The sequence below is a fragment of the Manis javanica genome, chromosome 2 (genome assembly GCF_040802235.1).
Source record: "Manis javanica isolate MJ-LG chromosome 2, MJ_LKY, whole genome shotgun sequence".
In the NCBI taxonomy this organism is placed as follows: Eukaryota; Metazoa; Chordata; class Mammalia; order Pholidota; family Manidae; genus Manis; species Manis javanica.
This window is the reverse complement of record NC_133157.1, coordinates 19164915-19187318: the sequence shown is the minus strand read 5'-3', so window position 1 is coordinate 19187318 and position 22404 is coordinate 19164915. Positions and strand designations below refer to the sequence as shown.

Below are 22404 nucleotides of genomic sequence, written 5' to 3'. Positions count from 1 at the left end.
TGAAGGAAATGAGGGACTGAGCCACACAGTCATTTGGGGGAAGCACATTCCAGGCAGAGAGAAAAACAGGTGCAAAGGCCATGGGGCAGGAATGTGTGCCTTGTGTTGGAGCAACAGCCAGGAGGCTGATAAAGCTGTGCAGGGCCTTGGAGTTCCTGTCAGAACTTTGGCGTACACTGGGGATTCTGAGCAGAGGAGTGGTGTGATACGATTTGGCTTTAAAAGCATCATTCTGGCTACCACAAGGAGAATAAACTGTACAGGGCAAGATGTTAAAGGTGTCACCAAGGGGTCAGGTCCTCAGAAGACAGGCTTGGCAGTGATTTTTCTGAATGGCCATTGTTTTCAGGCCTGAGGACTCCAGTTCAGCAAAGCATTGTTTGAGTCCTCTACCCAAAAATGCACCCCTCTCCATGCCTGGTCTGCTGATCATCTATCTTTCCCTCTCTCTAGCTCCACTAAAGGCCCTGCAGCTTAGTACGGTGTTGAATTGCCCACACTGCCTGTGTTCAGATCCTGGTGCTACATACTGCCAGGTGGTGTGACCTTGCACTAGTTACATAAAATCTTTGTTTACTCCTCTGTTAAATGGAAATTACATTATATATTTCCTCTTTCATAGTACTGTCAGTGAGGATTAAGTATAATGATAATATATATATCCTTAACACAGTGCCTGGCCCATTGTGGGTATTAAATAAACGTTTATTCTCATCCCCACCATCACCACCATGCCAGATTCCATTCCTCGGAGGTGATAGGTGAGGTGGCAGTTGATTTCTCACAGAGTCTGGACACCGGAGAGGGCTGGAGGTGGGGATGATGGTGGGGATGGGAGCTCATATTTGTGGATGGCCCTCCAGGATCTCGTAACTGTGTCATGCCATTTACACATATCTCATTTGCTCCTCCCAGAGGCCCTCTGATACAGTGATTGGCATCACTCTTCCTCAGAGGGAATTGAGGAATAGACTCATCCAAGATCACCCAGTAAAATAGCTCTGGGCCCAGCTGAGTCTTGTTCTTTAAGCCAAGGTTTCTCACCATTTAATCTGATAACCACATGTGTGTAGCTGCATAATTATTTTCTAAATATCTTCATGTTTAGCATTTTGGTTTTCAGCAGTAAAAGTGGCCCTAAACAAATTCACTTCATTTGCATAAAAATTCACAGTAACAATAGGTCCCACTGCTAGTGAATGATCAGTGTGGTATTAGCAGAATGAGTTAATTATTTTGAGAACTCTGGGTATATTTTCATCAAGTTGCATCATCATCTTGACCCTTGGTTTACATGTTCCTATTATTAGAGCTCAGATTTGATCTCCAGAAGTGTGAATTCTCATGCTACCAAATTTTGGGAAAGGTTGGGCCACAAAAATCATAAATTGCAAGCTGACACTGGGGGTTCATCTACTTAGTCCACAGTGACCAGAGTTTTTTGGTGGACAGATTTCACTCTCTGCTTAATCAGTTTCTGTTAAATCTGGACTCTGCAAATAGGGCAGATAATGTGAAAATAACGAACGTATCCTTACATTTGCCCTCTAGAGAGCCACAGATACACAAATTACAACTCAGCACACCCAAGTTGGTGACTCATTTTTGCCAAATGGCATTGTGATGATTCTCGAACTGGGGTTGGCCCAGTAGAGGGACATGACCAGGGTCCCTAGGGAACCTGTGCTTGGTACCCCACCCAGCATGAATCTCCACTGGTGCTCTTTAACAAACTATGAAAGTTCTTGTGAACCTGAGTTTATCAGTTCAGTGGTCTCAAGTCTTGCCATGTACTGAAGAAGTGTGGTCTTGAGAATGGTGACTAGGATGATCCAACCTGGTCACTTCTTGAAGCCCTTAATGACAAAGGCCCTTCATCTGAGAAAGCAACTCAAGAAATTTCTGCAACCTCACCATCTGTCTGGCTTTGCTAATACAGGAGAAAAGTCCTCACCCTTGGCTTCTGCTTCCTCCAGCTTCCACGCAAAGCGTGATGGTTAAAAACATCCATATCCATTTGGTACTCGCACAAGAACAAACCCATAGATCAGTGGAACAGAATAGAGAGCCCAGGTATAAGCTCACACATATATGGCCAATTAATATATGATAAAGGAGCCATGGATGTACAATGAGGAAATGACAGCCTCTTCAACAAATGGTGTTGGCAAAACTGGACAACTACATGTAAGAGAATGAAACTGGATTGTTGTCTAATTCCATACACAAAACTTGAAATGGATCAAAGACCTGAATGTAAGTCTTGAAACTGTAAAACTCACAGGAGAAAACATAGACAAAAATTGCTTAAATATAAACATGAGCAACTTTTTCCTGAACACATCTCCTTAGGCAAGGGAAACAAAATAAAAAATGAACAAATGGGACTATATCAGACTAAAAAGCTTCTGTACAGCAAAGGACACCATCAGCAGAACAAAAACACATCCTACAGTATGGGAGAATATATTCGTAAATGACTTACGGATAAGGGGTTAACATCCAAAATACATAATAAAGAATTCACACACCTCAACACCCAAAAAATAATAACCTGATTAAAAAATGGGCAGAGGATCTTAACAGACACTTCTCCAAAGAAGAAATTTGAGTGGCTGAAAAGCACATGAAAAAATGGTCCACATTGCTAATCATCAGGGAAATGCAAATTAAAACCACAATGAGATGCCACCTCACACCAGACAGAATGACCACTATTCAAAAGACAAGAAACAAAAAATGCTGGTGAGGGTACAGAGAAAGGAGAACCCTCCTACACTGTTGGTAGGACTGCAAATTGGAAAGCAGTATGGAGATTCTTCAAAAAACTAAAAATAGAAATACCATTTGACCCAGTAATTCCACTCCTAGGAATTTACCCAAAGAAAACAAGATCCCTGATTCAGAAAGACATACGCATGCCTATGTTTATCACAGCACTATTTACAATAGGCAAGATATGGAAGCAACTAAGTGTCCAGTGATAGATGGGATAGATGAAAGTATAAAGAAGATTTGGTACATAAACACAATGGAATATTACTCAGCCATAAAAAGTAAAGAAATCCTGCCATATGCAACAACATGGATGGAGCTAGAGGGTATTATACTCAGTGAAATAAGCCAGGTGGAGAAAGACAAGTACCAAATGATTTCACTCATTTGTGGAGTATTAAAACAAAGCAAAACTGAAGGAACAAAACAGCAGCAGACTCACAGACTCCAAGAAGGGACTAGCAATACCAAAGGGAAGGGGTTGGGGAGGGAGGGAGAAGGGGCTTAAAGGGCATTATAATTTGCAATCAGAGTATGGGTAGGTCATGGGGAAGGCAGTGCAGCACAGAGAAGACAAGTAATGAGTTTATAGCATCTTACTACGCTAATGGACAGTGACTGCAATGGCTGGGGCGGGGGGTGAGGACTTGATAATATGGGTGAATGTTGACGCCGCGTTGTTGTTCATGTGAAACCTTCATAAGATTGTATATCAATGATACTTTAATTAAAAAAAGAACAACAAAGAAATGTCAGTACCCTCCAAATGGAGAGAAAGGTCTCTCCCACCTTCCCAGCCCCCAGTGACTTGGCTTTAGTGTCTGTCATCATCTCTCCTGCAGGGACAGTGGCCATGCCCACTGCTGCCTCTGTTTTCACAGGGCCTGAACATTCCTTGTATGTTCATTTGTGAGTATTCCACCTGTGGCCTAAGAGCTCATATTTTTCATAGTTTGACTAAACCTTTCCTTTTGTCTGGTGATACTTGGAAAGGACAGGAAGAAAGAACTGTCATGCATGGAGCTTCACTCCATGTGGTGCCGTGCTGGGCACCTTATACTACATATCTCTGCCCTTTAATCTGAGCAGCCCTCAGTGGTTAGTTAACACTGCAGCTTATACATAAGGAAAGGGAGGTGAGGGTAGGTTAGGAAGCTTGGAAGCAGTCTACACATCTAATTTATCAACCTCAAAAACCTTGAGGCCCTGGACTGTGCAGTTCCTATTCAGGCGTGTGAGGGCAGTGTGCCTCTGGGCGCTGGGGGACTAGGACTGGCTCCTCATCATAAAGTGTTGTGGAGAGAGCTTGCTGTCCTTTACAAACCTCAGTCTGTCATCAGCTGCTCCCAAAGACTGGTGGGTGCAGACTGGAGGGGAGGGGCCAGATGTAGTGCCAGGAGGGGGAAGCACATTAGAGGGTAGCAGCCGGGCAGCTCTGGGCATCAGTTGTCCTTGTGGGCAGGGTGTTAGAGGGGAGGCCATCCTGTTGAGAAGCTTCTGTACCTTTCTTTCCAAGGAGAAAGTGGCCAGAGGAGTTGGGCATCAGAGAGAGAGAGAAAGGGATGGTAGCTTTGTCACAGTCTTGGCAGGAAGGAATGGTGGCAGAGGGAGTAGATTTATTCTTTGTTCATTCGTCATGCAGCCTGAGGACCAGCCTGGGGACTGTCTCACTCTCTACTGGTTGTGTTACCTGCCCTATGGGGTCTGTATGGGATCCCGTGGGTGCCCCGGAGTTTCTCTGCAGGTCAGTGGTCCCTCTGTAGCCTCCCTTTCCCCACCTGCCAGTTGAGGGAATTCCATCCAGATGAGAATTCCTGGGTCTGCAGGGTCCCATTGGTTGTGTAAGGGGAGACACAGTCAGGTGAGTCTTGAGAGAACAGTGCATGTCGCTAATGGATCTGAATTGCACTGCTGCCAGACCCCTTGGAAAAAGAAGGCAATGCATCTTTTTTAAAATGCTGTCAGTGGTAATAATCCCTTTAAATGTCCTGGGCCAACCTTCCATGTACCATGATACCTGTGAAAGAAGTTCCCAGCTTTGCCCAGAGGGCCCCACCCTGTTAATCGTTGGAGTCTATGACTTGACAATGTTGCTCAAGACTACTTTTCTCTGTTTTAGGTTTAAATTAACCAGGGAATTAACTCTTAATGTTGGAAGTCTTCATGCTGTCTTTCTGAACTGCAGTATTACCAGCATTGTGGCTGACTGACACCATATATTGAAGAAAATTATGTGCCTAAGAATTATCTCAAACTAGTTATCTATTTGTGCATTGTAGGTTATTTTGAATTTCTAGGCTGTTAAGAGTTGTTTAATGGGTTAATAATTTTAATCTATTAATCTAATCTTTTCTACTTGACTATTTACTAAAATATATCAGTGATACATGACAGAAATGAAACTGCAGATAATTCTTAAGGTTATTAAGGCCTGGGTGATGATGGGAAGATCTGAAACACAGGTAGAATAGTAAACAGACACAGGCCTCATTACCAGGGTTTGTGGAAATTGGGGTCTGTAGGTTTTCTGTCTTGGCCCTTCCAGGCTAGAGGAAGCTACGACCTTTATCCCCATTATGATTTCTGTCCTTGTCACTAAAAGCAGGAGACTGTCCAAAGGACGTGTCTGAGCCCAGCAGTCATTTTGAACACCTCAAGGAGAGTTAGAGGTCAACAGTGAAGACAAAGCCCAGGCACTTCTCTCTGTGGCAGAGATCGAACCCTGCATTCCTTTATTTAAGGCATTTCTGTTACTATTTTAAGCATCTGGCATGTACGTGATGCTGTCAGGATACTAAGGATACAAGAGAGTATGTTCCCCATGTCCTGGAGCTTCTGGATGACTAGTCATTAATTTGTTCATTCATTCAACAAGTGTTTTTGTTCTTTTCTCTCCTTTTGAGAAGAGGAAACAGATATCTACATGATTAAAAACCCAGGTATTGGAGTCGGGCAGACCTGGTTGAATCCCACTTTCGTGACCAGAAAGCAGTGTGGCCATGAAAAAGCCACTGTTTCTCCGATCCTCAATTTTCTTACCTGTAAAGCAAAACTACCTACTGCACAGGGCATCGTGAAGAACAGTGAGATGGCCTGTGAAGGTGGCATGACATGCCATGTCTGCTATGTCATAGCCACTCAGCTCAGCTGATCTTGTCCTCACTCACCGCATGACAACATCATTGCTGTCGTCACCTCCATCTGCACACTGGTCAGCCTCTGTTTGTGCCATTCTGTTTGGACATTACTGACTCTGCCAGGGGGCAGGTGCAGGGACACAGAAAGCAGTGGGTGGCCCAGAACCACGTGGAGTCAGAGGGCAGGTTCAGAGCAGGAGCCCATTCGCAGCAGAGGGGCCATTCTAGAACAACTTGTGTGAGAACAAATGCTCCTGGATGGGTGTCAGAGGGGCAGCCACTCTGAGACCTCAGCACCCCCACCTGTGCCCTGAGGCCCAAGTCTGCTCATGGATTATTGTAATTGTGACCCTGTATCCTCAAAGCTGGTGTCATTTTGCAGTATCAAATCATCACACTGACTATCTGGAACTTGCATCTGTCATATGTCACTAACATCCCCGTAAAGCTGGGGAAAACATAAAGAGTTGGTATCAGAGCATTACCAGGCTACTCTATTTTGGCAGTTAAGGAAATACGGAGAGTATGTTACCTGTGAGAACTTTTTCATTGGAAAGGACAAAAATTGACACTTTAGGAAGAAGCCTCACATTCCAAAAGGAGCTGCTGTCCTGTGACACATCCCCAACCTGTGCTATAGTGAGGGCCCGGTGCTCAGTTCTGAACATCAGCAGAAGCACTGAGGCCGCTGACAGCCCTGCAGGGGCGGGCGAGGGAGATGCCTTAAAGGCTGCACCACCTTGACCTCTCCAGGGCTTCTCTTTGGATCTGTCAATAAACAGATGCTTATTGATCACCTCCTGCATGCCAGATGCTGCTATATGTACTGGGATGTGGCAGTGAGCCAGTGAGGCTAAGTCCCCACATCCGCTGGGAGCTCTCGTTCTCTGGGGAGACACAGTGAAGAGGATGAGCAGTAGCAAGTGTGTCAGACGTCGGCGAAGTGCTGTGCAGGACCGGGAAGCAGGGTGGCCGACGTGGAATGTCAGAGCCCCGTGGAAGTTTAGGTCCATGGCGGCTGGGACATGGGAGTGGGGTGGGGACTGTTAGCAGTGGGGTCAGTGGGCGCGTCACAGAGAGCCCGAGGCTCAGAGTGAGGGCTCTGGGTGAGACTCAGGACTGTAAGTGGGTGGCCGAGGAGTGGCATGACCTGGCTTCTTTTAATAGGATCGCTCTGCTGCTGTGTTGAACATTGATTTTAGGGCTTTGGGCTGATTTCCGCCAGAGACTGGCTATGAGGCTGTTACAGGAGGAATAAGAGGAAGGTGGCTGGGACAAGGGTGGTGGTCGAATAGTGGAAAGCAGTAATCAGCTTCAGGACACATTTTGGAGGTGTTGACAGGATTTGCTGGCAGTTAGTGGGGAGTGAGAGAGCGAAGAGACAGGGTACTTCCTGAGTCCAGCCCTGCAGAGTGGGAGGGACAGAATTGCTACTAACTGAATGGAGAAGCCTGTGGTTACTTGCCTGAGGCATCTTAGGCTGTAGGCTTGAGTGGGAAGAGCACCAGGATGCAGTCAGAATAATTGTTCTCTTGAGTTGAGGGAGGGAATGTAGCAGCAGCTTAGTTTGCATCTGTTAAATGTCCCTGTTGGGTACCGGAGGGAAGGTGTCAAGCAGGAAGCTGTCGATGCCGGTCTGCAGTTCAGGGAGATACAATTTGGGATTCATCATCACAGAGTTAATATTTAAAAGCATGAGTCTGGATGAGATCACTTAGGGAGTGAGTGTGGATAAAAATAGAAGAGGTTCTAGAACTGATCCTTCAGGCCTGTCATTGTATAAGGTTTGGGTTGGTGAAGAGGAATGGGCAAAAGACTGAGGAGCGGCCAGAAGGTGGACGGCCTGCTGGGAGAGCCAGAGCACAGCCAGGAGAATTGGAGGGGAGAGAGGAGCTTGTGCAGGGCTGCCGATAGAGGAGGAGTTCAGTGAGGGCTGAGAAGGGACCCTGGGGTCTAGCCTCGAGGAGGTCACGGGAGGCCTTGGAAAGAGCAGCTCTGGGGGAAATGGGGAACCCAAAGCCTCAGTGGACTTAGGAAACATTGCCACGGAGGGGCTTGCTGACATCTAGGAATGGATAAGAATCATTTGCACTCAGTAAGTGGGCAGCTGGTAGAGGTGGGGGACTTGGTCAGTGGTCAGCCTCTGCAGCAGGGTAAACACGGCCCTAAAGTCATGGCTGGATGTGCATTAATTCCTCGAACTCCCCATGCATGCATGCATTCATGGAGAGTGTATTTAAGCTCAACTTGAGGCCAGTTAACCTTCATTCCTAATGAGTGGAGTCTTTTAATGAAGTTTTATTCTATAGGGAGTTACCCAAGTCATTATTTATATACTGTGATTAGAGATTTTCCTCCCCACCTTTAACATTGTTTCAGGTGGCTGAAGTACCAGAGTAAATAGGCAGGAGCCTTTGAAGGAGAGAAGTGGTCCTCAGGCCACGTCCTGGGGCACAGATGGATGCCATGCTCCCCATCCTGCGTAAGAAGTTTCACACATGTGCTGGGCAGAGGTCTGGCCTCTACTGAGTCTCAGATTCCAACTCACTCGTTGTGCAGATGGGAAAACCAAGTCAATCAGGGGCAGGACTGAAATCCAGTGTGCTGATGAGTTCTCATACGACTGTGACTTGCTAGAACTTGGTAGAACTTCAAGCATTAGCAATTTTGGTGGAAAGATGTAAAATTGTATGCAGAAACAAAGTTGTCTGACTCCCAGGCACCTGGCATCACAGAGGCCTTTTCCTCTAATGTGTACAGAAAAGGCATTTGTCTTTGGGCCACAAATCCAGTGTGCTATTTGGTTGTGTTGTCATAAGCCACAGGCTTTAATGGGAATGACACCAGGACAGGAATTAAAAGAATTATATTTAGACTAGCTCATCACTAGAAGCTGCGTGATCTTGGGTGTGGCATCATTCATGTATGGACTGAGTTCTTGCTGTGCCCCAAGCCTCCTGCTAGGGTTGCCATATGGGTGCTAAAGAGACAGACACAGGCCCCATTCTGTGCTTGGGTCTCCCAGTGGGCTCTGGGACTCTTACACACACCAGATGCAATGGGGTGGGCATAAGCCCTCGCAGAGCCATCTGGGACGATCCAGAGAAAAAGATTGTTTCTGAAATCAACCCAGGCAAGCCCTGTGGGCATTTAACTGGCCAGACAGATCCATAGGGATAAATAAGAACAAAACAAATGAAAACTGCCAGTAGTGGATGGCAGTAGTTGGCAAAGTGAATTGCTTTAGAGCAAAATTGTTCACAATCAGTCTCATGCCATGGTTTAGTTTCCTGTGGCTGCTGTAACACCTTCCCACAGACTGGGGAGCTTAAAACAACAGACGTTTGTTCTCTCACAGTTCTGGAGGCCAGAAATCAAGGTGTTGGAGAGTAGTGCTCCTTCTGGAGGCTGCGGGGAGAACCCGTTCTTTGCCTCTTCCGGTTCCTGGTGGCTGCAGCATTCCTTGGCTTGTGGCTGCATCGCTCCAGTCCCTGCCTCTGTGGGCACGTTGTCTCCTCCTCTTCTCTGTCATGTGCCCTCTTCTGTCTGTCAGATCTCCCATGTGTCTCATATGGATACTTGTCATTGCAGTTGTTGCCCACCCAGATAATCCAGGACGATCACAGGATCCTTAAATTAATTACATCTTCAAAGAGCCTTGTTGCAAATGAAGTCACAGTCACATGTTTTGGGAATTAGGATGTGGGCATATCTTTTGGGGGGCCACCATTCCCTACAGGAAATAAGATGCTCACATAAATGTACATCAGACTAAAAGCAGAGCTGTGTATATCAAAGACAGAGAGAGTAGGGGTTTGGGGGCCCTACTTAACACCCCTCATTCAAGCCTTATGGATGCTTCTGGGCCACCACTGTGGAATGGAGGCCTCTTCCCTCCTCTCCCCTCTCCTGGCCTCAACTGTCTAGTTGGATATTTCTGCTCCCTGGTCCTGGGAAGCCCATTGCCTAGTGTTTGGGGTGTAACCCTTTGGGTAGCCAGGTTTGGGGCCAGCAGGAGCCAAGCCAGGGAGAGTCCTCAGCTGCCTGCCCACCTAGCAGGCTCCCCAAGACCTGTAGGCTGTGTTCATGGAAGGTCGGACAGGGTCCCTGAGTTCTATCTCTGTGCCCAGTGAGTCTCCAGGTGGGCAGGACTGGCTGATCATTACCACTCATGTGGTCTCAGCACAGAAATAGAAATTTCAGCAGCTTTGGTCGGTAGTTTCCATCCTCTCAATGATCTCCACTCTACCTGTCACTCTAGACCAGGTCCTGCGTTTAATTTTTGCAGTTGATCTTCATGAGGCTTTTTGAGTAGGCCTTCAAGGAACACACTTTGAGAACCACTGCCTTAGTGAAAGGCCAGGACTCTTGGGGAATTCCTTGGGCAGGGACCCACTTGGTCTGGCTTCTCTCCCAGCATTTTGGCATGAGCAGTAACCAGCAACCACGGGCAGTATGTACTCACAGAGAAACATCCTTTTAGTGCCCGGCTTTAGATTTTATGTTGAAGTGTGACTCAGGTTAAATATAAAATTCATAGCATATCTTGAGCAACTATTTTGTAGTTATCTATATATAAATCTATTTTACAGTGACACAAATAGAATAGATTATGGAGTGTCAGCATGTAGATAGATTCTGAGTGCTTTTTCACTAATATACCTAATGATTCGTGCTGAGAATATCCAAGGGCTGCACTGTACATTTAAATGGATATAATTAAAATAATGAGCTCTATTTTAAAAAATGATAGATGAAAAAAAAAATTCAAAGAAGTTAGAAGGAGCTGCACCACTAATTCAAAGTGATATAAGTACTTCTGCAATTCCATTGTTATTAGGACACCTAATTAAATGCAGCGCATCCGAGAAAAGCAACATTTGGGCTTGTAAATCTAAAGCGTGAAGCTGGGGAAAGAGAAGTTGCCTGTATCCTCAGTTCAGTGAGGCCCAGGGTGTCACATTTAAGGGAGTGGATGATTGCATGGCATCGTCCCTGAGGCAAGAAGGTGGCTTGTGCAGCTCCCAGGGTACGAGTGGCCTGTGTCAGGCGGCTGGGGCATTCCGACAGGGGTTCTGGCTCCAGCTCCAGCAAGCAGCGGAGGCTTCCCAGGGGCAGGGGGTTAACGTAAAGCGATGATATCATCATAATGACAACTGTCACGCACGGAAATCCACTCGGTGTCAATAGCCTGGCCCCTCTCCTGTTTCCCGTGCAAGCAAGGATCATGGTTCTCCTTTAAAAGACAAATTGGCTCTAGGAGGTCACAGGACGTGGGGATACCCAGTCTGAAGCCAATGGCTCCCCACTCCCACCAGGATGTCACAATGGTAGTGAGGTCCTTGAGGGCAGGAAGTGGGTCTGAGTCTGTCTGGACCCAGTGGTCAAGTGCTCACAGGCCTCAGCCTGAGCTTCCAAATGTTAGCTGTGAAGAAAGTGAGTGGAGGGTGTTCTGGGCGAAGGCCTCTTCCCTCCCCTCCCCTCTCCTGGCCTCAGCTGCAGGGACCACTGTCTGGTTGGATATTTCTGCTCCCTGGTCCTGGGAAGCCCATTGCCTAGTGTTTGGGGTGTAACCCTTTGGGTAGCCAGGTTTGGGGCCAGCAGGAGCCAAGCCAGGGAGAGTTCTCAGCTGCCTGCCCACCCAACAGGCTCCCCAAGGCCTGTAGGCTGTGTTCATGGAAAGTTGGACAGGGTCCCTGAGTTCTATCTCTGTGCCCAGTGAGTCTCCAGGTGGGCAGGACTGGCTGATCATTACCACTCATGTGGTCTCAGCACAGAAATAGGAGTTTCAGCAGCTTTGGTCGGTAGTTTCCATCCTCTCAATGATCTCCACTCTACCAGTCACTCTAGACCAGGTCCTGCATTTAATTTTTGCAGTTGATCTTCATGAGGCTTTTTGAGTAGGTGTGAAGCTCACTGCTTCACAGATGCAGAAACGGGCTCAGAGTCAGGGGCTGGCTCGGGGTCAGCAGCTGGGAAGTGGTAGTGCTGGGATTTGAGGCCCTCTTGATTTACCTCCACAGCCTTGGTGAAGTCTGTGACTTTTCCCCTGCATCCTCAGCACACTTCCCTCCCCTGCCCCTCATGTGAGACAGGAGGTACCCGTAGAGCACCTCTGCTATCTAGGTCCCTTGCAGACATGGCCTTATTGTCTCTGCATCACAGTGGATGGGGTAGGTGCTCATGGTGGGGGTGTGAAGACTGAGGTTAATAGTGGTGAAGTCCCTTAAGCAGGAAACCACGACTTGAGAGTGGCAGGTCTGAAATTCGGTTCTGGACTGATGAGATTTCAAAACTAGGTGCTCTGTGCATCTCAGTCCATCACATCCCCTTCCACCAGGCCATCAGTCTGCCTCCGTGCTGGTGCCTCCACTGCCGGGGAGATCTCCACCCCAGGACATCCCCTCCATTGCTGGCTGGCTGGTGGCATCATCCTCCCTCCCCGAAGCCGTAGCTGTCCCCGCAGGACTTCTCAGACCTGCTGGTCCTGGTTGTGCTCTTGGGGCCCCTCTGACCTCAGAGGCTGCTTTGCCCTGTGATGAGCATTCGGCTTGAATAGGCTAGACACACTCCCTTCCCAGTGGGTGCTGGACTTTAGCCGGGGGTTCTAGCTCAAGATATGCCCTGGGCGGGCTGCAGCACCAGAAAATTCAGGCAGCCTCCCACCTTCCTGCTCCCCCACCAGCACCTTGCTTCTGACTCTGTTCTGGATGCTGTGTCACAAGGGTGGGTGGTAAGGGAGCTGCACAGGTGCGGGTAGGTGGGCTCCCCTCACAAAGTTTCTCCCCAGGTCTCGGTACTTCATGACTAAGAGCCAAGATGGCTGCATCAGATTGTGGTTCCACTTCCTACTACCCATGTCACTTTGGACAAGTTAGGTCACTTCTTGGTGCCTCAGTTTCCCATCTGTAAAATGGGGATAATATGAGGACTTCCCTCACTGGCTTGTTACTAAAAGTGAAAGGAGTCAGTGTGTTAGAGCAGTGCCTGGCATATAGGAAACTCTATTTAAATGTTTCTTAAATAAATAAAAGAAAAGAATGCTGAAGCAATTGAATCATCCTTTTTGTTTTTGTTTTTATTCTCCAAAACACTCATCCACTAAGATGACACCTGGCTCATCTATTTCAAACAATCTTGAATCATCCTGTTGTATGTTTCCTGCCATGGAGAAGGGCATAAGCTCAGCATTGTCTGGTGGCCCAGACCTGATGTGTAGATACATTAGGAGGAGGCTTCACTGGGCCCACTGTGAGCTGAAGATGCTCTAACAGTTTGTCATTAATAATAATAATAGTGGCACTGTGTCTTCAAAGCTGTTATAGGCCAGCAGCCACTGTGTTAAGATGCATTAGTTGATTGAAATCTGCAAGAAACCCTGTTAGTTCCATTTTGCAGAGGGGAAAACTGAGACTCAGAGGTTAGGTCGCTGGCTCAAGTCACACAGTGAGGGCTGACTTGACAGCCCTGCCCTGGCTGATCTCCCTACAGCCTACCTTTTCACTCCTTTTCTGTCCATCTGAGTCTTGGGCTGCCATAACAAAATACCATAGACTGGGTGGCTTAAAAAACAGATATTTATTTCCTCTGTTCTAGTTCTGGAGGCTGGAAGTCTGAGACCAGGGTGTCAGCAGGGTTGTTTGGTGGGGGCCCTCTTTCTGGCTTGCAAACAGCTACCTTTTTTCTGTGTTCATATGGTAGGGATCGGGTAAGAGAGCGATCTCTTTCTCCTCCTTATTCTATGCTACAGTCCTATCTGATTAGGGCCCCACCCTTATGACTGTAATCTTAGGTACTTCCTAAAGACTCTATCTCCAGGGACGGTCATGTTGGGGAGAGGACCTCACATATGAATTGGGTAGTGGAGGGACATAATGAAGTCCAAGCACCCCTCCCACCACCCCATCCCTTTCTCTGTCCCTTCCTTGTTAGCTGGGGCCTGCCTTCTCTCTCTCTGCTCAATTCCCCAACTAGGAGAAAGCTGAGAACTGGAATGGACAGCAGACATGATAAAACCCACACCCTTGTGATAGATGGAGTTCTTGAAGCCCAGAGAGGAGAAAGGTCTTGTCCAAAGTCACACAGCAAGTCCACTGCAGATCCAGGATCAGAACCCAAGTCCCTGCCTCCCAGCCTGGGCACTTCCACCAAGCTTCAGTTGATATGCTAGGTCCCTGCCTCAGGTGCGCCTCAAGTCCAGCCTTGACATTCACATTCCAGATGCTTCTCTGCAGTAGTGAAGAGGGCTGGACGTGGCCGGGGCAGCACTCCAGACCTGGAACATGATTTGATTTCCCATTTTGTGCACGCCTTGGTGTCCTCTCTCCAGAAACAGGAGTCTCACAACAGTTCCCCTCCCAGAAGGATGGAGGGGGCCCTTATGATAGCACAGAGAGTCACGCTGAAAGGAGAATGGTTCAAGAGAGGAGGGCAGGGACCTGGCTTCATGCCTTGGCCTGCCACCAGTCTTGTCAGTGATCCTAAGCAAGTCACATCTCCACTGTAGGCCTCAGTGTCCCCTTCATAAAGGAAGTTCAGTAACATGTGCTCTGCCTGCTTCAGTACTGAGCTCATTAACTTGAGGATGTTTTCTGTTACTTGAAGAGCCACCTACAGGCCAGGGGATTGGGAGCCAAGTGAGCCTTTTGGCTTATAGTTTCCCCATCTGTAAATCAGAAGCAGAGAAGAGCTTGGATGGGATCTCTAGAACTTCTGCCAAGAAGCAAAGGGAACAGCACTAGACACTTTGCACACATCAAGCCACTTAAACCTTTGCTACCCAAAGTGCGGATTGAGGATTAGCCGTACTAGCCTCACCCACGTGCTTGTTAGAAATGCAGATTCTCCAGCCAGACCTCACACCTGCTGGGCCAGAATCTGCATTTTACCAAGATGCTCAGCTGATTTATGTGCACACTGAAGCTTAAGAAGTGACCTCAGCCAGCCAAAGCTGCCCTGGTAGGTTTATTGTGACTGCAGTTACAACAGTTATTGGCACATTGAGACCTCTTTAGATCCCAGCTTTCCCATCTGTAAAATGGGTGGAGTTGGACCCATACTAGCCCAGTGATTTTCAAACTATATTCGTTCAAGCCCCAGGGTTCCCTGGAGGACCCTCATGGGCAGCCTTGGGGGCTGTGTGCTTCAAGTGAGGTTCATGTGACAGGCGGGTCTATGGCTCAACATTCTGCATTCCCTGAGCTGGTGGCTCCCATGTAGGTCTGGGAGCTGGTAGGGGGTCCACACTGAACAGATTCTCTTCTTCCCCAGGGAGCGCTTGAAGCGCAGCCAGAAGAGCACCAAGGTGGAGGGGCCAGAGCCTGTGCCACCCGAGGCCTCGCTGAGCGCCGAGCAGGGAACGATGACGGAAGTCAAGGTGAAGACAGAGCTGCCGGATGACTACATCCAGGAGGTGATCTGGCAGGGTGAGGCCAAGGAGGAGAAGAAGGGGGTCAGCAAGGATGGGACTGGAGACGTGCCCGCCGAGATCTGCGTGGTCATAGGTGGCGTCCGCAACCAGCAGACCCTCGGTGAGTCCACCTGCCAGGTTGGGGTTGAGACCAGGGCTGGAACGTAGGGCCAGAGGCCTGGGGAGAAGAGGCCCAGGACCTCTGCCCCTCCCTGGCCGAGAGAACCTTCGGCGCCACCCCTCTGCCTTCAGGGAAAGAGCTAGGCTCCTTAGACTTGCCTTTGCATCCTCAGTTCTAGTCCAGAGCAATTCTCTTTCCACCGGATGTTGCAAAATGTTGTCCATCCTTTAAGATTTTGCTCAATCAAGTGCCTGGAACCTTCTGCAGGCCCAGGTAATCCCTCGTGCTATAGAGCCCCCATGCCCCCTGTGGGTCTCTGCACAGCCTCTTACCACTGTGTCCTAAATGCCTGTCTGCGTTTCTCCCTCCTCCCCTTTACTGGAGACTCCCAGAGGCAACTCCCAGCGCGAGTCCTGCTCAGAGCAGATGCCCTGTCAGGATCCAATACATGACAGATTGGCGTCTTCCGCATCTCTGGTCTGGGCCAGGCCCAGAAGAGCTCTGTAGAAACAAGCTTCTTAGAAATCATCTCTCCCCCTCACTTTCCAGCATGAGCCAGGGGATACTCCTCAGGGCTGCCTGCACTCCTGCCAGGTTCCCAGACTCAAATACCCACAAGGCCCAACAGACAATATTTATTTCACATAGTAGAGATGAGCCAGCCCCGCAGGTGGTGGAGCCAGCATCCAGCTGGAGAGCCCACCTCATATATGGAGGGGGGGGTCACTCCTCAGCTTCCAAGGGAACTAGGTGGGGAGCTGGGCTCAGCATGGCCAGGCCTCTGGGCATGCCACATGCCAGAATTGAGAATTTTGATATGGATTCTTCTGGCTGTAAATGTTGGCAACTAATTCAGCTACTGAAATCTGCCAAACAAAACATATCTGTGAGTCAGAGTCATTCTATGGGCCACAAGTTTGCAGCCTCTGGGCTGTAAAATTAAGTCCACGTGCCTCAGCCTGGCATTGGGGCTTTGCCTAATTTCTACCCAGACTTCGTTTTCATCTGTGCCCCCCTCTATATTTCTCGTGCTTGATGTGTTCTTAGACGATGCCACCACCCCTGCCTTTGCCTGTCTTCCCTGGGCCAGCCTGGCGCCCTTCCTCCTGACTCCTAGGCTCATGCCCCGTGTGTGGCATGCAGGATTTGTGGGGAAGTTCCCCTGAGCTGCTTCCCTAAATATAGACTCCAGTCCTATGGCCTTTTCCCAACCACTGTGGACCAGCCTCATGCTCCCTTTCAGCTGATCCTTTGCTGCTTGTGGCCACTGTCAGCCCCGCAGGGTCACTCCAGCATCCCACTAATGGCCTTGGTTTCATGTCTCACTATTTTGCCCACCAGGGACTTTGGCGAAAACAAAACACTGACCGTTTCACTCCCTGCTTATAAACTTGGGATTCCCCAGTGTGACTTAGGTCAAGGCCGTAGATAGCATCAAGCTCCATTACCTGAGCCTTCTAGCACCGTTTCTGACTTCTGATCTTCCCGGACCTTTCATTCCAACACACGCTGCTCTCCTGCAGTATTTCCTGCCCTTTGCACATGCTCTTTCCTCTCCCTGCAATGCCTTGGCCCATTTCCATACGCCCAAATCCAACCTATCCTTCAAGGCCAACTCCAGTGCCACCATCTCCCAGAAGCTTTCCTTAATCTCTTGTGGTCAGAAGTGGTCTGTTTCTACTCTCCCTTCACTTGGGCGCTTTCCATTACCCACTTTAGATTAGAGGGCCTCTGTCCATGCCTGCTTCTGGCATGAGATTGGGAGCCCTTGTTACTACCCCACAATACCTAGCAAGGTACTGGCTTCTAGGAAGTAGCATTGACACGGGTGGTATAGCTGTCAGGATGGGGCTGGATTATGCCACAGTAACAAAAAGTCCTAAAAGTAATGTGATCTTGGTGGCTAAAAACCACAGAGGTTTATTAATTTCTTACTGACATGGTATTTCCATTGTGAGTCATCTGGGGGCTCTGCTCTGCTCCAGACCCAGGCCAAATGCAGCCATTAGATGAAATGCTGCCAGCCAGGTGACAGAGGGAAAGAAAGCTCTGGAAAGACTCATGCTGGCAAATAGCTGCAGCCCACAAGTGAGAAGTGTAAATTTCCCTCACAGTCATTGGCCAGATTAGTCACATGGCCCCACCCAACCTCAGGAGGCCTGGAAATGCCATCCTCCCATGTGACAGAAGGGGGATGCAGATATTTGGTGATGAGCATGAGTGGCTTAGCTCAGTGCCAAATGAAAGAAGAGTCTGTTCCGGGCCTGTGTCTGACCTCCCCCATCATTTTTCACTAGTCAGGGATAAGGATCCTGTCAGCCACTAGTGGGCCTGTCCGTTAGCCACGGAGAGGACATGCCTTCGCTCACTTTGTGGGAAGTGTTTTAAGACTCACTGGACCCTGTAGCACTATTCATGCCCTTCACCAGGATATGCCCAGTGAAGGGGAGCTGAATCTGAATCTTGGGATGCAGCCAGCAGTCGGGATTCAGTGGGGAAAGCCTTGAGCAGCCGTGCTAGGAAGAGGTTGGGAGTCCTCCCTGGGCCAGCTGCCTGCACAGTGAGAGGCCCCCAGGGCCTCATGCCAGCCCCTGACACTGGTTTCCAGCTCAGCTGCTGCTCAGCAGCAGGGCCCTTGGCCTGGCTCTGCCTTAGTGTCCTCTTCTCTTAAGTGAGGCATGCTGCTCCCAGTCCCACCCACCTCATGGGTGTGCACATTGAAAGGGGCACTGGAATAATGTTGTGTGAGGCAAATGAGCTCACTTCATCAGACTGTGAGTGAATCCAGGCTCTCTGACTTCATGGCTGTTGTACCTTGCGCAAGCTCCTTGACCTCTCTGGGCCTCAGTTCTCACAATTGCCAATTCATAGGGTTATGTAAGGATTCAGTAAGATAATGTATATAAAGCAGTCAACAATCTACATAGTAAATGATTAGCAATCATACTAGAATTCCTAGTATAAAGCACCTCTTAAAGGGGAAAGAGTAGTACTACTTGCTGCCCTTTTCCCAAGTCTAAGAAATAAGGCAGTGTGATGTGGAGAAAAAATAGGGTGGGGAGGAAAGTTGGCACTGGATAAGGTGTCAGAAGACGTGCGTTCTAGTTGGGCTTTGATTTTCTCATCTGAGAACTGGACAGGGCAACCTGTCCAATGCCTGGAGCTCCTTCTAGCGTTGCCTCCCTAGAATCCAGGGACATTGAGTAGGTTGTACAGTTTCTGAGTAACCTGCTTTTGGCAGACCCTCATGGCAAAGGTGGGCAGCCACCGGGACAGGTGAGAGCTGGAGCTGCCATTTTGGAGCCCCTGGCAGGGAAGGGCCAGGACCCTCCCTGCTGGTTAGGGTGACTTATCTTGTATCCAGAAAGGTAGAGTTTCCTCCTTGAGGGTGTAGTTTCAGCCAAGGGTCAGGTTCAGTGGAATCTGGCTTAGCCTCCATTCTAGGAAACAAAAACATAAAAAAAAAAATCCGTGTCAGAATTGAACCTTTTGAACTCATCTGATCCCAAGATGGCAAGTAGATTTTATCTTATGGGCCAAGTCCAATCACTTACTGCTGGCTCTTAGGGGTTCTGTGTTGAAGATGCTAAGGGAGTGGCATGATTGATCATTGATGCCTGCCAACAGATTTAGAAGTGGGCAGTGGAGCTACACATGATCTGGATTTGACACTCCTGACCCTCTCATTTTATAGAGGGGCAAACAAAGGCTTGTGGAAAGGAAGAGAGTTGCCCTGGGCCACATGGCAAGTCTGCGATGTTTTCTTCCACTTGGTGGAGGGTGCATTCCACCTCAGCAACTCTCTCCCACCTGCTTCTGGAAATAAAACAAGGAGGGAACATTCTCCCAGGGATCTGGCCAGGGTGGAATGCTGGTTAGAGTGTCCCCTTAACGTGAGTGCATGCCACCGTGTGCATTGCCCTGGTGGCTGGGCACTGTGGAGTTAACATGTTTCTGAGCACTTGGCAGGAGAGTGCAGGGTTCTGCAGAGCAGAGGGCCTCCTAAGTGCTCTACTCACCCAACCACGCTCAGGGCTCAGAGCCGGGCTCTGCTGCTGAATAGAATAGCGTTCCTGTTCGGCCACTCACTGCTGTGCCATGAGGGAACCTCCCGTTTGCCTTTTCTCTGAGCTCCGTCCACCTTGATTCCACCCTCAAGTCTTCACTGGCCCTTTTACAGCCGTCAAACAAACAGTGTTCCCAATGACACAAATATTATCCAAGGCGCTTCCCATGGAGGAGCCCGGGGTATGGACGCATGGAGGGCATTTGGCAGCTTCTCGGGCTGGGAGAGTCGGGAGGGATATCAGTGCCAGAATCTGGCTGCCAAGCTTGCAGTGGTTGCTGCTGTGTCCCTGCCACTCAGAAGTTCTTGTGCCGGGAAGGGTATCTCTCACTCCTAGAAAGACTGTCACTGCCCCTAGAGCCAGCGTGGGGAGACCCTGAATTTTCTTTCTTAGCAAAAAGAGCAGAGGTAATATTGAACTTAAGACTTTGTTGAATAAAACCGGAAGTGAAAGAAAGTGGATTAATAGACGCCTGTTCCCAGTGACAAGTTGTATGCAGAACTCTGCAGAGCAGCTCCAAGGAGTGGCGGAACTGCCTCTAAGGTTTCAGGAGTGCTATGAGGCATGCTGTACATGAGGCGCTACCATTGTTACTCCCCAGTTCCATATTCATAGCAAGCATTGCCAATTGATCACTGCGTACTGTCCCAACACTGCACCTCAGAATCCTTCTCAACATAGTACACCAAGGAGTCACTGCCTGTCAGGCACAATTGAAATCAATGAAATGGAATCCTGTTTGCCATCCTTGCCCTAGATAGTAAAGATGAGACAAGCTGGGTTTATGACAGTTGGAGCATGCCAGCCCATGGTGCAGCATTTCCTGGTTATGAAAGAGGATGGCCAGATTCCATCATGGTGGTCAGAATGTACTGCCAGGCACTGGGTGCTCTTCTCTGCACTGGGTGGGCCATTAGTCCTTAATCCTTAGGAGGTGACACATTAGGGAGCCCAGAGAGAGCTGCAGTGCTTGGAGACCTGGTGGTCCAGGGCTTCCCCAGTGGTGGTACAGGTGCCCATGGAGGGAGGGAGGGAGTGACCCAGCTGGGCTTCTCTTGGGATGCAGTGAGGTTATTTCCAGAGAGAGAACTCAGTGTGGGAGCGGAGCCCCAAGGAAGAGCTAAGGGCTATCTATTTATCCTGGGAGGAGGAGATTGGGGATGGGGGCTGGCAGTGGGGGTGCAGGGGGGATGATGCAATCTAAGTATTCACAGCTTAGAGCATTTTGTTGTGAGAGGATGGAAAGGACACATTGAGCGTAGCCCCAACCAGTAGAGGGAAGTCACCACGAGGTGATTTCAACTCAGTGAAAGGAAGGACTTCGTGATTTGGGTAGCTGTTTGGTAATCGGATGTAGGCCTGTGAGGGGGCGAGTTCCCGTCCTGGAGATGGGTGAGCAGAGAAGGTCGCTGGATGGGGTCCAGGAGGGAGAGTCCAGGGTCAGATGGGAGACTGCAAGGATGTTTCTGAGCACCAAGGGGTGGAGGTGTTTTCACACACACAGGGCTGCCCAAGGAGGAATGGCAGGAGGAGGCGGTGGAGGGGGCTCGAGCCAGGAGGCAGCAGCGAGACCCCGACTTCAGAAGGAGTGACAGAAGAGCGGAGCAGACAGCCATTCAGACACAGCCACGTGGGTTTTGGTCTGTGACAAACCCAGGCAGCAAAGGTGCCAGGTCCTGCTTCATAGTGCCAGCTGACAGTTAGTTTCCTGTTTCAATAGGTTGTTGGCAGAGTTTTGCACCTGAGCCTGCCAGAACCAACACTCAGCTCTTTGCTGCAGCCGCTCAGACAGGAGGGGTTCTGGCCATCTTCCCAGGCTTGTCTCTGCTGCTGACTCTTCATCTGGTGGGAAGGAAGTCCTGGTTGGAGGGTTCCCATTGGAAAGGGCCCCTGAGCTATAATCCAAGAGACCCAGGTATACCCTGGGGTATTAGGGTCTTAGGCCCCTCAACCTATCTGAGCCCTACTGTCGGCATCGATCAGTGGGTGTAATAAAATCTGTCTGCCTTTCAGTCGGATTGTTGGGGGTGAAGTGATAGGTATGACATTATGTCTTTATGGAGGAACAAAAAATACAAAACAGATACCAGTTGTATTAGTTGAAGCTTTGAGACATTGACGCATCTGCATCTGGGGTTAAATCTGGGGTGAAAGGAACCCAGAGGCCAATTGCTTCAAACTTGTTTTGTTCCATACCTTCTAAAGGAATTTTGAGAAACCTGTATATTCTCTTTCACACTTTCGAGTTAACATCTAACATTTTTATTCAAAGTTTAAATAATTGCAAAGGATATCATTTCTGGAGTATTGTGTCAAAACAAAAAAAAAGGTGGCATTTTGGAAATAAAACTGTGAACTGCTCTTAAATGTATCCAAGGGAATCTAGCCCACTGCTATTTGATATCTGCCATCATCTATTTTAAAAACATAAGAACAAGCTCATCTTTAACAGTCAGAGATTTTACATCTTTCCTTTTTCTCCTCAAACTCATATTTCCAGTCTACTTCCCTTGCAGGATTTTATCCTAATGTAATATATTTTTTATGCTTGGGAGTCTTTTATTGATCGCTGTTTCACACTCAGCTCCCACAACAAGATGTACGTAAATTAAGATAGAAATTTCTAAAAAATTTGTTAGGACCATAAAGCTCTGCATTTTAAAACATCTTTTTTTCCAGATCAAGTTATTATTGGTATATAATTTGTCAAAACCAAATTTAGATGAACAGTAAATGCAAAAGTAAAAAATCACTGGAAATGCATCTCTTAATGAAATGGATGGGGCTTTATTTCTTTTGCAATTGGCTCGTGTTTCTGTGAATTAGTATTTATTATTGTTGAATGAGACAAGATTCAGCATTAATTTAATTTCTGCTTCTTGGTTCTCATAAGGG

General features: G+C 48.5%; 1 protein-coding gene across 8 annotated transcripts in view; it reads left to right on the top strand.

Annotated features, from left to right (window-relative positions):
* Positions 1-22404, top strand: part of ZNF618 (zinc finger protein 618) — a 115483-nt gene that overhangs the window by 38135 nt on the left and 54944 nt on the right. For all 8 annotated transcript variants that reach the window (XM_073225773.1, XM_073225770.1, XM_073225783.1 and 5 more), the window contains one exon: positions 15183-15442. In XM_073225773.1, the coding sequence (XP_073081874.1) occupies positions 15183-15442 (260 nt within the window). The remainder of the gene's footprint in view (positions 1-15182; positions 15443-22404) is intronic.